General features: G+C 41.3%; 1 protein-coding gene across 2 annotated transcripts in view; it reads left to right on the top strand.

Annotated features, from left to right (window-relative positions):
- The window catches only part of hecw2b (HECT, C2 and WW domain containing E3 ubiquitin protein ligase 2b), a 338,435-nt gene that overhangs the window by 216,837 nt on the left and 105,353 nt on the right, over nucleotides 1-16,245 (top strand). For both annotated transcript variants that reach the window (XR_011961647.1, XM_072578957.1), the window contains exons 11-13: nucleotides 2,968-3,118; nucleotides 8,849-8,961; nucleotides 13,730-13,854. Coding sequence is in view for 1 of the 2 variants with exons in the window: in XM_072578957.1 (XP_072435058.1) it covers nucleotides 2,968-3,118; nucleotides 8,849-8,961; nucleotides 13,730-13,854 (389 nt within the window). In the remaining variant the exon portion in view is untranslated. The remainder of the gene's footprint in view (nucleotides 1-2,967; nucleotides 3,119-8,848; nucleotides 8,962-13,729; nucleotides 13,855-16,245) is intronic.

Here is a 16,245-nt window from a genome sequence, read left to right on the forward strand (position 1 = left end):
GGGGGGTTCTTATAGACACATATAAAATTATGAAGGGAATTGATAAAGTAGAAATAGATAGGAAGTTTCCACTGGTAGGTGAGACTAGGACAAGAGGGCATGGCCTCAAGATTAGAGAAAGCAGGCTTAGAACTGAACTGAGAAGGAATCTCTTCATCCAGAGGGTTGTTAATCTATGGAATTCCTTGCCCAGGGAAGTAGTTGACACTACTTTAATAATCGCTTTTACAGCTAAGGTAGATGAAAAGTAAAGGAATTAAGGGATATGGTGAAAAAGCGGGTAAGTGGAGTTGAGTCTACAAAACGATTGGCCATGATTTTATTGAGTGGCGGAGCAGGCTCGAAGGGCCGAATGGCCTACTCTTGCTCCTAATTCTTATGTTCTTATGTTCTCAAGTGATTTGGGAATATGTGGAAATTCTATTCTTTTATTACGTTTTGACAAGCCATGTAGCCTTTACGTAGTTACAGCATTTATGGAGTTAGTCGGGCTTAACCTTTTCAGAATAAAATTGCACAACTTTACCATTTCCACTTAGTATTTAGAAGCAATTGTTCTGTGTTCATTGATAAATGTGGGTTATAGTTGAATAGACCACTGACAGTCAGGATCCATTATGATGGAAACATCTTGAGATCTGTTTTACTGTATTCAAAATGCTACATGAAAGCAATTTGTTGATTGTGGTTTATTGAATCAGCATTTGAATGAACTATAAGAAGATTGATGAAATCTCCTGAACCATATCCTGGCAAGAAATTCCATTATTAGAAAGCAAAAAGAGATAGAAAGTTGATGGGAAGATATCTTTGGAATAATGCCCTTGTTAAAATGCAAATATCTAGTTGTTTTTGATGTGCTCATAGGTCACAGAGGAGGAATTGATTTTATTTGTAAAAAATGCTGTACACGATGATAGACACAGTTTTTAGCTTGGTCAATTTGGTCCTCATTTCTAACTTTGCAAATATGTTAATCTTTTGACTTCTCAAGAGTTCACCATATACTAGCACTGTTTTAGTATTCTGTTCTGTTCTGTTCTGTTCTGTTCTGTTGAATGGGTTGCAGGGAGAAGGAGTGAGGGGGACTGTGGTTATGGAGACAACATTTTACAAAACAAATGTGTGACCAAGACCTGAAGCTCAATGTTGAGTTCTTGCTGTTTGTTAGCATTTTCAAAAGTTATGAATTGACTTTCCTTCCTGTGATACTTCTCTCATATGGGACAGTTGTTTGTGACTGGCCCTTCAGTTTTGTTCCTATTCCAGTTGGGAGTTACCTGAGTTCTTAATGCAGCATCCTAGATGATCAGATCAATTTGGTCCTGAATAACCCCCGCAGTCCTGACTCATGATTTAATTCAAACATTCAAAATATAAAATTAAAAATCACACAAAACCAGGTTATAGTCCAACATTTATTTGGAAGCACTAGCTTTCGGAGTGCTGCTCCTTCATCAGGTAGCTGTGGAGCAGGATCATAAGACCTTTTAGAATGGGTTGTAGGTTTTGGTTCATTAATATATAAATTCCAGGACTTCTTTTAAGTCACATTCTTAAGATAATTTAAGGTTTTATATATAAAAAAGTGACATCTCAGCTCAGACAATGTATGAAAGGTGTGAGGTTAGAGTCTGTCTGTATCCCAATCTTGAGTCAGACTGGTTCTATTTCGAAAGTAGGAATTCATAGATACATTGTCTGACCTGAGATGTCACCTTTTTTAAAATAAAACCTTAAGTTATTTCGAGAATGTGACTTAAAAGAAGTCCTGGGATTTACATATTAACGAGCTGAAACCTGCAACCCTTTCTTAAAGGTGAAAGACTCAACAGCAATCTAGATTTGTTCAATATATTACTTCAGCTGTAAGACACTGTAATCCTTTGCTTTAATTTCTGAGTCTTATGATCCTGAGCCACAGGTACCTGATGAATGAGCAATGTTCTGAAAGCTAGAGCTTCCAAATAAACCTGTTTGATTATAACCTGGTGTGCGATTTTTAACTTTGTCCACCCCAATCAAACACCGGCTGTTCCACATCACAATATAAATTGGTATTTTTGGTGAAGATATTTATCAAGAACCTGGTTGAGTGCATTGTTGTGATGTTGAAACAAAGGTTTGGTTACATAGGCAAATAAGGAGGTGGTGGTCAAAGGATTATAATAGTCTCAACAAGATTTATAAATAATGAATTGAGCAAGGAGGTAGAATCTTTCCTGCGTATCATTCAGAATTTGTGTACAGTAGAGTGGGAAACGAGAATACATTTTGAGGTGAAAATAAATCACAGATACATTTGTCTACATGTGTTAAAGTAATGTTAACCACAGTTCTGAATATGTGATAGTCTTCCATAGTGACTATTATAAATCTTTTTTCAGCCATTTTGTAGGAAAGCCAGGTTTTGCAACATACCAATGACTTTAGAAAATGTATTTGACAAGTATAGTAACTGTGCAGATGGTGCCTAAAGAGTGGCAACTCCTATGTTGGTAGGTCTGGTGCAGGTGGCAAGGAGGCAGTGGAGGAGGGATATCAGCTCAGGACTCATGGTGGAGGCAGTGGAATGAAGATAGACTCTCTTTCAGTTATGTCTTTTTATTCTTAAACTATGCAGAATGATGCCGGATTGTGGCGACATTTGAAACTTTTCACACTATATTTTACTGTAAAATGAAAGGGACAAATCATCATTTAATCATTTCTCTAAAACAGGCCTAGCTAAAACAAAATAAACTGGTACAGCAGCAATAGAGTGTAAATTTTATTCTTAAAATGTTATTGTTTGCACCTTTGTTATCATATAATTTAGCATTATACACTCAAGTGTTTAAATTTGGCTGGCACAAGATAAAGTCTTCCAGATATTTTTAGGAGGGTATAATAATTTTTTTGTGGTATATTCTGACTGTCTCAACTTTGCTTCTTGATTTTATTTGCTTTTTTTAAACAATACTGTAGATTGGGAAGCTCGGATTGATAGTCATGGTCGAATCTTTTACGTAGACCATGTGAACAGGACAACTACTTGGCAAAGACCCACAACCCCAGCCTGTCAACAAATTGTTCAACGTTCCAATTCAATCCAACAAATGGAGCAACTTAATCGAAGGTAAAGGAAAAGCAGCTAAATCTGATTTTATCTTAACTGTTGCTTATTGGTAAATCAGTGCAGTCTTTCCTGATAGCTGGATTGTCAGACTGCCAAACGAATGGTAAGACAAGACAACGGGGTTCACTGTAGGTCGACGTGGAAATAGTGACCAGGCACATGATATGATCTAGGTGAAACATGCAGCATCACTGTATGTATGGGGACATAGAGTCTGGTATGATATGCAAGTACTGTACTGTCAAGGGCCGTCTCTCCACAGCAAAGTAATAAAGCAAAAGCCTGTCCAACATGTTCAGTTTTTTTAATTAGGGAAAGAAATGGTATATGACATTTGAAATCAGTCAAAACATCTGGCAGTTCTAATTTATTGTGATTTTACTCCAGGGATATCTCATCTCTACAGACTTGACCTATGCCCATCTTTATCTTCAAAGCGAGGGATTACGTAGAATTGCATATCTGCCGATTTTCTCCAGCACTTGTTGTTATTATAGTAGCTGCTACTGCTGTGATGGCTAAGAATGAGACAACAGTTGGTACAGTGTTAACATTGCTAACTATGAGTAATTCTGTTCCTACGTTGTAACTTGGCAGCAAATGGCAAAGTTCTGTGACTGATTCCAGGCTGATACTGAGAAAGACTATGCAAATGTTATCTGGCAGTTAGGTTTGGGTGTTTTTGTCCACTTTAATAACAATAGCCAAGAGACTGTAAATAGCTTGTCTCAAATTTTATTTCATGAGGTTTGAAGTGTGTACAACTGACTTCTCTCTTCTCTGACCTCTTTCTGCTTCCTTTCTTTCTCTCCATCCTTCTTCCTCCTTTATCTCTCATTCTCACACACCTCTCCTGCTCTCATTCTCTCCTTACCCTCCTCTCTGTCTCTTACTCTCATCTTTCTTCTTTACTCTGCAGCTTCCTCTCCTTCTTCCTCTTCCTGTTGTTTTGTTCTCCCATTTAGAACAAAGAACAGTACAGCAGCCCTGCACCAATGTGAGACGCCTTTCTAAACTAAAAACCTTTTGCTTCCAGGCAGTCCATATCCCTCTATTCTCTACCTATTCATATATCTGTCAAGATATCTCTTAAACGTTGCTGTTGTATCTGCTTCTACCACCTTCTCTGGCAGTGCATTCCCAGCACTTAGCACCCTCTACGTTAAAAAAGAAACTTGCCTCTCACATCTCTTTTAAACTTTCCCTTTTTACCTTAAATCTATGTCCCTAACAGAGGAACCTCGATACCCGAATGTCGATTATCCAAACAAGATTGCAAAGTCCCGATGCTTCGCTAAACTGTGTTATCCGAACATTCGATTTTCAGAACAAAATACTCCCTGCCTGTGTTGTTCGGATAATCAAGGTACCTCTGTAATTGATATTTCTACTCTGGGAGAAAGACTCCAAATATCCATTCCCTCTCCATACCTCTCATAACTTTGTAAATCTCTATCAGGACAACTCTGAGCCTCCAACATTCAAGTGAAAACAAACCAAGTTTTTCCAAGCTCTCCTCATAGCTAATCCCTTTCAAACCAAGAAGAAACCTGGTAAATCTTTTCTGTAGCCTCTCCAAAGCCTCTATATTCTTCTTAGCAATATCCGTGGGAGCACTATCACATTGGAGGGGGGGAAGAAGCAGTCCCCTGAACCAGAAGACTGATCCAGGTCTTAGCCACAGAACAAGGTCAAAGAGTCAGCTGAGACCTCTGCAGATGCTGTTGAGATTAGAAGTGTGAGGCAGAAGTCATTGGAACATTGGAATTTGACTGAGGTTCTGGTAACAGTGTCTAAACAGGGCCTCTGCAGGGATACTAATAGCAGGGAGTGGATCAATGTTTGACAATTCGGTGATTATTCTTTTATCTTTCAAAGTAAGAGTAATTACTCTGAATGCCATATTGGCCATTGGTGCATTTGGAGATGGGACTGGTGACATCAGCAGCCGTGGTAGGTTTCAGGATTTGTCTGAGCATGTGCTGCTGACATCATCACATTCCATTTGCAGTGAAATCAGCACCAGTGCATGCACAGACTGCTCTACCTTAGAGTTTTTTTAAAGTGTCTCCCAACCCTCTGCACTGCCTCAGCTGCTTCTCATGCTCGGCGATAGTGAGGACTGCAGATGCTGGAGATTACAGTCGGGATTGCGGTGCTGGAAAGGCACAGCAGATCAGGCAGCATCTGAGGAGCAGGAGAGTCAACGTTTTGGGGAAAAGCCCATCATTAGGAATGCTTCTCATGCTCCCTGCCAGCCACTTATAGCCAACTCATCTTGGGTGGGTGAAGAAAAGGCTGCACAGAACAATGAGAAGCAGTGATTACCCAGTATCCCAGCGAGTTTAATCACAGTGGTTACATTGGCTGCGCCATATTTGTAAAAAGCAGCTGCTGCTGCTCAGTCACTGGGTAGTGACATCTCATTGCAATGATCTGTTCCTGATTGTGTGTGCTCATTGCTCCACCTAGTGTTGATGTTTACAATAATCACAGTTTTTAATGCATAAGCAATGGATTATTTGTGGATAGAATTATTATGCACATGGTTAAAACAGGGTGCCCAATTTTGGATCAGTCCGTGTAATTACTTTCTGCAAGTTGAGGACAATTTGCACACACTTTAGGAGCAAACGGGGTCACTTTAGGTGCATTATTCTATCAAAAGCATGTTTTAAAACTTTGCTGCTAAGATATTAATCTATATAAATGATTGCTTAACAAATAGATTAGATGGCCTCTTCATTGTTTACTGGAGTCGTAGAGTCATACAGCACAGAAACAGACCCTTCAGTCCAACCAGTCTATGCTGAACATACTCCCAAACTAAACTCGTCCCACCTGCCTGCTCCTGGCCCATATTGCTCCAAACCTTTCCTGTTCATGAATTTATCCAGATTCTTTTAAACATTGTAACTGTACCCAATGGAGGTATACAGCGCGGAAATAGGCCCTTTGCCCCAACCTGTCATTGCCGACCAGGTTTCCTAAATATAAAAGTGAACCTCTGGTGGAATTGGTCACCATCTTGAAAAGTCATTGGCAAACAGTGTGTCTCTCTCAACTACCTGCCTCTCTCCACAATGCAGCCTGTCTCAACTTTTTGATCTCTTGAAGTTAGCTTTGAGGTACCAGTAAGTAAAATACGCACACTAAGGTTGGTTAGGAATGCAACTAAAGTATGCCATGAATAAAAAGCAGGGGCCATCTTTGTTGCTAAACAGGTACAAAAGCAAGGTTTCTAGGACCAGAGCAACTGGATTATTTTATATGCCAAGTTGACTTACACATGGTGAATCTATGTTGCATCTAAGTCCCATCTAAGTTGCCAGAGGATGTTGAAGTAATTTTTGAGCCTAGAAGCTGAGAGATCTGCAAATGTTTTAGACCACTGAATAGACATGATGGGCTGAATGGTCTATTTCTGCACTTACATCTCAGTGTCTGCCAGGGGCGTCTGCTAAATAGCCCTTCCTCCAACTGCCAACCATTTCAGTTCATGGGGTTGCATATTAATGACAGAAGGGATAGGGTACCAAGCTGGTAATGTCCCTGCTCAGGAATCCAGAGGGCCAGGCTAATGCACTGCCAAATTGGTGCTTTTTATTTTTAACAATGTATTGAGCTAACTTGGCAGAGATTGTGATCAGGCTACAGTTTAGAATGGTGAGTTTGATTGACATTAAATGCAAAATCTCCAGATAGTGGAGATCTGAAATATTGACAAAGGGCTGGAGAAACTCAACAGGTCTGGCAGCATCTATGAAGAGAGAAACAGAGTCCAATGTAACCTCAACTTTGATTATTAGTTTCGTGTGAGATCTTTGAAAAATGGGAACATTCATTTTATGAGGATTATATGTGGCCCCTTTGCTCGGCCACTAGTGTTTTAGTTCTGTGGCTGATAAGCTAATCATGTTTTAGGTTTCATACCAGATTTTCATACCCAGTGCTTCACAGAGTATGAAATGAGCTTATACTCCAAAGTCTATGCTTAAAAGAAAATATGGTACATATTTAGCTTGTATGTTGACAATGCCAGAGAACTGTATGGATTCTTGTTTTATTCCATTTACTATGTGTCATCTGTCTTGTGTGAATTAAACAATTTGTTACCTCAGAATCCCAGTCCCTGTTTACTAAGGGTAAGTCTTCAGCCCACAGTTTGGAAATGAATGATGTTGTAGCGTGTGATATACTCCAGCAGCCAAATACAAAAGCAAGGTTCTCCATTATGAGAGGTTTCATAAAGTCGCAATAGTATTTACCTGGATATTGCATAGATAAACATTTTTGTGTTCCCTAGAATTTCACAATATCAATTTATAGCAATGCTGAACTTAATATTTAGAAGGAAATATTCAGGTTAAAGCGCTAAACTCTGTAAAGGAACCAAAAAGCCCAATTTCTGTTGAGGGGGATGGGATATTTGTGATTATGTCGAACTAAAATCAGCCAATGATTCAATACAATTCAAGTTCACTTGGTTTATTTTTGGAAAATTATTTACTGAGTCTGTTGACTGTGACTCAGTGATGGTACACCATTTGAAGCTATTCAGCTCCTAACCACGTGGTACCATGTTGGTAGGATTTTAAAATTGTATATGCATGAAGGAATCAAAATGAAACCAATTTTTTCCAAAATTGATTTGTATGCATTTAGTTTATGGCAGCCCCAGGAATACATGGGTTGGGTAGAGACCATTGGGAGATGGGGCAAGGGAGTGTTAAGGAGACAGAAATTGGGTGCCATGTCCTGGGTATTGTGGTACCTGCTGCCTGCCCCAATTCCCCTCCTTCCCAGGCCACAGTTTTACCAGCAGCACAGAAGATGTGAGAAGCCTGTCCATCCAATGAACGGCTGCATAAGGACACTACACATGACACCATTGAAACTCAATCAGTGACAGGAGAGTCCGTGAAGGACCTCATTATTTGGGCTGATGTAGGGAGGCCTCCTTAACACTCCCTAATCCACCACCTTCCAATGTACTGCACTCAACCCATACTCTCATGTCCTCCATCACTCTGGTCTCCTTCCATCTCCAGATCTGTTAGCCAAAGCTCCCATTCCACCCCACCCCATTGAGCTCTAACCTAGGCTCCATGGCCAATTACCTTGGGAACAGAAAGTTATCCCTAAGTCACTGGAGAATCCAACTTACTCCCCTGTGCAGAAATCCATCCAAGTGGGAATAAACTCACCTACGATTTATTCACCAGGGGAGTGAGACCCCAGTGCAGCAGTAAATCCAGGCCTGTATTCATTATCTGTGTTTTGAGTTGAGTAAGTCCCTTGGTACCATATGTAACTTTTATGAATTTTACTTTGTTGCTGCAATTAGAGTTGCTCAGACATATCATGATACTCCTATATGGCAAATGGTACTTGAACCTGGATATTCTTGTCTAGAGGTAGGAGCACTATCACTCCAACACAAAGACACTAGGGAGATTTCTGACTGTATGGTGATAAACTTGGTCACTGTCTCTCCATCTCTATCCAATCCTCTGTTCCACTTTCCTTTCATGAATTGATTTGACTTTGAATTCACCCAATCTACATCGCTTTCTTTTCTCGTCGTTGGGTGTTTGAATTCCCAATCCTTAAATCTTATTCAGTTTAATGCAAAAGCAAAATCAGGCTGCCAACTGAAGGAGAAGATGTCCGAGTATCATTATCACATAAAGACTGCAAAAAAAATCTTTCTTTTTTTCTACTCCTCAGGTATCAGAGTATTCGTCGTACAATGACCAATGAGAGGTCAGAGGACTCTGGCCAAGCCAGTAGCGTTGAACCAGGAGCAGGAGATGAAAGTCATTTTCCTCATTTTAGTACAGGTAAAATCCATTGACATAACCAATAAAGAATGTGATAATGTGGAATCAAATAATGGTGAATCGTGTTTAATTATTAGTTAAGAAAAGCAATATTGATAATACCATCAGAGGAATAGTTGTAATCCATTCACCACAATGGGCAGGATTTGCTGAAGGAGTGGCAATATATACCATGTGTTGCATGGTACATTTCATTAATGTGCTTTTGGTTTTGCAGAACTGCCATCTTGTTAGTAATATTTCCAAGAGTTTTATGGATTTGTTCCATTTGAACATGAATTGTCCAATAAGCTTCCTTCAAGTCTCATAATTAGCAGTACCTGATGCTGGTTTGTAAATCATTGCCAATAAACCTAATGCCCCAGAAAGTGAGCAATTACAAATCACGCAGTCGGATTTCTTAAGGTAAATAAATATTGCTGGAGATTCACCTTTTCTCTTTCATCTGTCAATCCTTCCATCTCTATCCAATCCTTCTAACCATCTTTTCTTTCTGTAATGGATTTGACATTAAATGTACCCACACTTTCTCACTTTTTTCTTGTTCTTGAGCTGTTTAATTGCCAATCCTTGATTTTGATTCACTAATTAAGGGGATCCACAGTTGGTTTTATTGGTTACCAGTGCCCCAGATGTTCTGAAAATATATAAGTAGCCGGGCATGCTCAGGATAACCTAATCTATTTAATTTCAGCGCATTGGCTGAACCTTTAAATTTAACATTTTTAGTTATAAAATCTTCAAGTGTCACTATTACAGGTTAATAGCAATGGCACATTATACTTAGGCAGTGCAGGATGATGGGAGTATTTTTAATTTGTGGATTAATAATTCCTTTTGAGTGAGATTTGGCAGCCTTTTTGTGGACTGAGAGGTGACCCCTCTTGTTGGACACCCTGTGTCCAATGGAAGCACCCCCAGCCAAGGGCGTTCCTCCCCAGCCTCCAACACAATGTTCCCCCCGGCCTGCTCTGATGAACCAAGTCTCACCCCCTCACTGGGGCCTCACCCAGCCCCGGTAACACTCAGGACTTACCTTTAAGTTTAGATCCCTGACGTTTCTTCTTCAGGAACTGCCATAGTCCCAGCAGTGACCACTGTTTCTGCTGAAGCTGCTGGGATTGGAAAATTGCTGACCATTTGACGGCTGTCTGTTCTTGTACATGGAGCCAAAAGTCATACCTTGAATGAATTAGTCATATGGCGACCAGGGTGGCTCAGTTGCTTTGAAGATAAGAGGGACCCAAGTCAAGAGACCTGTTTCGCATGTGATGAAAGTCTCACATCAGGCCACAAAGTCAAGGATAACTGGGTTGACAGCGAATAGATTTTCATAATCCAGCCTGCTGACCTGTTGTCCCTGCTTTTCTCTCCATTCTTGAATAGCATTTCTCTTTTCCTTCTTTTCTGTATTGAATTCTGAAATCATTCCCCACACTGGCTGAGCAAGGAGTGGGTTGAAGCTATCTTGGTGAGATATTACAAAAGAGCACATGGTGGTAGAAATGAAGGATTTCATAAGAGAGAGAAAGCAAGTTGTGACGACGCTTGAAGGAGAAGTAGAGGAAGACACCGTGTTGAGGTTTGGTTACAATGGCTCCACAATAGTTTGGGCAGGTTCGATGGTGGAATGAGCTGGAAGGAGCCAGATGTTATCATTTTGCATCACGTTTCTGTCAAAGTTATGTGATGTGGATGTAATCATCTTGCAGAATCACAGATGATGCTGTCCATGTTCTGGAATGAATGAGTATTCTGGAGAGAGATGCAGAGAGGGTGATGAATCTGCTCAGTCGGTCCAAGAGGGATGCAATGTTTGGAGTGAGTTTAGAATCATAGAATCCCTATAGTGCAGAAGGAGGCCATTCGGCCTATCGAGTCTGCATTGGCGCTCTAAAGAGCATCTACGCAGATCTAGCCCCACCAGCATATCCTGTAACCCCATTTCTACCCTAGCTAACCCACCTAGCCTACAAATCCCTGAACACTATGGACATTTCAGCATGACCAATCCTAACCTGCATATCTTTGGATAGAAAGTTGGATAGGAAGGTTGGCAGATGAGCTCCCAGTTATCTACTGACTGGAGAAGTTAGTGGGAGACAAGGATGTGGTTCTTAATTGTATTGAGACAGTGACATGTGCCTTGATGAGCTTTGGAAACTGGACACGTTGCCTTTGAGCTTGTCAAAAGGGAGACAATCCTGGGATGACAGCAGAAGAGCAATGGATAATTTGGAGAGAGTTTAGGACTGAGTAAATGGCTATTTTCTTATAGCAGAGAGACTGTCACCATCTGCAGTTACATTGCTGCTACACCTGTTGCTGTCCTTGCCAAAGGCCAGGTATGACTATTTTCAACCGTGGTTATTGGGTTGTAATCAAGTCTCCCTGTCTTAACCTGTGAGGTCTTCAGTGTCCTGCTCCAACAACTACACATACACCCATCATCGTAAATGTTTTGAGAGGCTCATGATGAGGCATATTAAGATCCTGCTGCCCCCTTACTGGACACCCTGCAATTTGTGTATCATGCCAAACGCTCAACAGATGATGTCATTTCCACCACCCTCCACCTGGTCCTCACCCACCTGGACAAGAAGGACACCTACTTCAGATTACTGTTCATAGACTTCAGATCTGCAGTTAACACTATCATTCCTCAGTATCTGATTGGAAAGCTGAGTCTGCTAGGCTTGAATACCTCCCTGTGTAACTGGATCCTGGATTTCCTGACTGAGAGACCTCAATCCATCTGGATTGGGAACAGCATGTCTCCCCACCAGCTCACTGAGCATGGGAGCCCCCCAGGGCTGAGTGTTCAGTCCACTGCTGTTCACCCTGCTGACACACGACTGTGCAGCGATGCACAGCTTGAATCATGTCATTAATTTCGCTGATGTCACGACTGTCGTGGGTCTCATTCGCAGGAACAATGAGTCAGCATACAGAGAGGAGGTGCAGCAGTGAACGGACTGGTGCAGAGCCAACAACCTGTCTCTGAATGTGGATAAAATGAAAGAAATGGTTGTTGACTTCAGGAGGGCACAGAACGACCACTCTTCACTGGACATCGACAGCTCCCCTGTGGAGATCGTGAAGAGCATCTCACCTTGTCCCTCAACACCAGCTGCATAGCCAAGAAACCCCAGGAGTGTCTCTACTTCCTATATAGGTTGATGAAAGCCCGCCTCCTGCTCCCCCATCCTCACCACATTCTATAGAGTACCCTGAACTGCTGCACCACTGCCCTGGTTCAGGAATTGCACCATCGTGGACCTTAAGACCCTACATCAGATAGGGAGGACAGCTGAGAAGATCATCAGAGTCTCTCGCCCCTTTCATTACAGACATTTGCACCTCACACTGCTTCCGCAAGGCTTAACAGCATTGTGGACGACTCCACACACCCTCTCATTCAAACTCTTCTCCCTCCAGCCATCTGGCAGAAGATACCAGAACATTCAGTCTCTCATGGCCAAACTGTGGAACAGTTTCTTTCCCCAAGCCATCAAGTACCTTAACGCTGTATGATCACACTGTATTCCATCTGACTTTTCAAATTGCTGCTAAAACAATGGTTTATTAATTATCATTCATTATCACACTGTAATTTGTCCACTGCTGTGCCTATTGTCTTGTATGGTCAGGAATTACTGTGCTGCCTTGTGTTTTGTACTTTTCTTATGCACTTTATGATGCCCTGTGTATGACTATACTCTTGTGTAATTTGTGTTGTCCATGTAGCACCCTGGTCCTGGAAGAATGCTTTCTCTTTATTACTGTATCGGTTGTATATGGTAGAAATGACAAATAAAGCTTGTCTTGACTCTCTTGACTTTTGATACTGAAGATATTTATGGTGTTCCTGTAGTCATCCTGCAGAGAGCACCAGCCTTTGTACAGATGGGAGATTGAACCTGGGGTCCTTCTGGTGTGTATTTATTTAGCCTCGCATTGCATTAAGCAACTGAGGCAGCAAAAATCCTGTTGTAGTTTTAATTCAGACCAATAATTAGTATTGTTCCAGTAAGAATGTTAGATTGTAAGTTTCCTCTTTGATCTTATAGACTTTGCGCAATCATAAAACCAGTTCTTTCTGGGCGTGCACCCAACAGACAAAATTGTTCATTTTTTTGACACTATGATTTTTGGTCTTATTTGGAGAAGTCATTGAGTGTGGGAACATTTGGCTAGTCCTTTGATTAGCATGAGATAATTTGACGCTGACACAACAGAGCCAGGTTTATGAATACTAATTGACTGCCATAGCCATTGGAAACAAGTTTATAAAATCACAGCTTCAGCAATAATAATAAATGTTTAATTTCCGAGCATCAATGTTCCTTCTCCTGAAGAATGTAAAAAAATCCAAACATGTTGCAAAAATTAAAGTTGAAGCACCAAACCTTAAGGATGTTATCACACCCTTGGTTAACTGAGAATGACTCATTATTTTAGATTACCATTATGTTACACTGTCTGTACCGATTTGTAGAAACTGAAACCATTTTCTGTTAATTTCTGTCCACGTTAACCGAGTGCAATCAAATGCAAAAGTAATATATTTTCTTAGGTATTTGGAATATTTCACATTATGCTAGTTGTTCACTGAATATTTATAGAATGTTGCTGTTATAAAAGTGTAAGATTATACAAATGAGATGAGACTCTGCAAGATACTGCAAAATAGTAAGGTTCATTTTAGCTGCAGAGTTATGTACAATGGAGTTAATGGAAGGTTTTGCCTCTCCCTTTTTCACAACAGATTTCAGAAGAGAGCCCACACTCTCTCATTCTGCCTCCCGCTCCCGGATGAATCTATTGCTGCAGTCTCCTCCTGTCAAATTCTTCACCAGTCCAGAGTTCTTCACAGTGCTACATTCAAACCCTGTAAGCTGGTTATTCTATTTTGTTTGGATATGCTGATTATTTGCAGTGTTGATTTCAGCTACATTCTGATGTTGGTAAACTATTTTTTAAATTTGCCTGTGACCTCATTAGGGAGTTGAGTGTGGTTGGCAGGGCAAAGTCTCTAGCATCTGTGTAGATGACATGGTGTTAAGCTGCTCCTTTGTATTAATTAGTGTATCCAAGCATCCAGCAAAGTGACAGATAGGGCAGAATTTTCTGGGCCCTTTGAGAAGGTGGCTTGTGGGGCTGCTATGTAGGAAAGTGTTCCAAAGTCGTCACAACAGTTTCAGGTTTTGCAAGAGACATAAGACATTGTGCAATGGAAGATCACCTCAAACCTACCAAAAGGTATTTCAGCCAATTAGAAGTGGAATGCCATTTTATGTCCTTCTTTGACTTTTATGTCCTTTACAGAAATCTATAGGAACCCCTAAGTTTCAGAGTCCCATCAATTATATGAAGATAGCAAAGAGGTGGAAGGTAAAATCTGGTTTCACATGGAGCCTGTTGGGAGGCAAGGTGCCTTGACATAAAACGTAGAGGAGCATTGGCATTGTATATTGTTTTTGTTTAAAAGGGGGTGTAGTGTATGTATGTAGGTGAAGTACTACATATTTGGGTTGGGTGTCAGGGTGCCATCTGGTAATTTGTGCTTATATGGACTTAAAGGGGAAGGAGAAGCTGTGTGAATGGCTGTTTGGAGGAAGCAGATGGGTGAATGACCTCGGGAGACTGTCCACCTACTGTGGGCATTGTTCACTCAAAAGGTGAGTCCTCTGAGCAGCTAAGATGGAAAGAGCAACTGGACTTCTCTGTAGCTCTTCGAGCCAGTGGGTATATGTGTAGGATCTCCCAGTCTGTGGCACATTGTTATATCAAGGTGGTGATTGTCCTCCACTTCTGGAGACCCAACCAATACAGCCATATTGCATCAATTCAAAACAGTTATCTGAGAGACACATATGTTCTGCGGCCATTGCTCAACTCCAACTGGTGCAAAGTATGATTAACTGAACACATGTTGCCATTAAAGCTCCCAGAAGTCTGCAAATGGCTTCCATGAGCAGAAAAGGCTTTCATTTCATCCAGGTCCAACAGGTCTGTGACCACAGATCCTACATGGATGTACTTAGTACCCTGGAAGTAGCCAAGCAGCTATTAAGTCAGAAATATCTCGATATCCAAGTGTTTCTGATTCTTTCTGTGCTTATATTGGGGAGCTGGTGGTATAGTGTTAGCATCACTGGATCAGTAATCCACGCCCAGGCTAAAATTCTCGGCACATTGGTTTGAATCTGGTCTTGGCAGATGGCAAAACTTACATTCATTAAAAACTTGGAATTAAAAACCCAATGACAACCGTACAAATGACAATAATTGTTGGTTGTTGTTTTTAAAAATGAAATGTAGTTCCCTAATGTCTTCTAACAATAGAAATCTGCCATCCTTGCGCAGTCTGGATTACATGTGACTCCAGATCTGCAGCAATGTGTTTAATTCTTAACTGCCCTCTGGGCAATTAGGAATGGGCAATAAATGCTGGCCTAGCCAGCAACACCCGTATTGAGTGAGTAAAATGTGGGTGTAGGATTCTCTTCTGTTTTCGAAATTACTTAAGATACTGGTGTCACTGGCAAAGCTGCTGAGAGGTTAGAGCATATACTAGGAATGTCCTGAGAGGGGTCCTCAGATGTGGAAGAAAGCTGCAGAGATTATTAGAAAATGTGGAGCAAAGATGTGTTGCTGCTCCCTCCACTGTCCTCTCCTCCCCCTCAGAGGTGTTTGACTGCCCCTATCTGGAGGCAACAGCTTTGTCTTTCAGAGAAGAGAATCCCTACAGTGTGGAAACAGGCCTTTTGGCCCAACAAGTCCACACAGACCCTCCGAAGAGTAACCCACCCAGACCCATTCTGCTACCCTATTACCCTATATTTACCCCTGACTAACGCATCTAACCTACACATCCTTGAACACTATGGGGAATTTAGCATGGCCAATTCATCCTAATTTGCACATCTTTGGACTGTGGGAGGAAACTGGAGCACCCAGAGCAAACCCACGCAGACACTGGGAGAGCGTGCAAACTCCACACAGGCAGTTGCCTGAGGCTGGAATCAAATGTGGACCCCTGGTTCTATGAGGCAGTAGTGTTGACCACTGAGCCTCCGTACCACCGTGTTCTTGTGGCTGAGCTGTGCGAGCAACCAAATAGATGAAATTGTTGCACACTTCCAAACATGTGCCATCATAATCGACTAGTTTGTGGTTTCATATGGTGTACAAAGGAGGAGCACCGTCTATTGTGTTCAGCAAAGACTCCTTTGTGCCCAGCCATGAGGCAGCTTATTCTCGCAGTGATGCCCCTGCCTC

This window comes from Chiloscyllium punctatum, chromosome 10 (genome assembly GCF_047496795.1).
Source record: "Chiloscyllium punctatum isolate Juve2018m chromosome 10, sChiPun1.3, whole genome shotgun sequence".
NCBI classification, from domain to species: domain Eukaryota; kingdom Metazoa; phylum Chordata; class Chondrichthyes; order Orectolobiformes; family Hemiscylliidae; genus Chiloscyllium; species Chiloscyllium punctatum.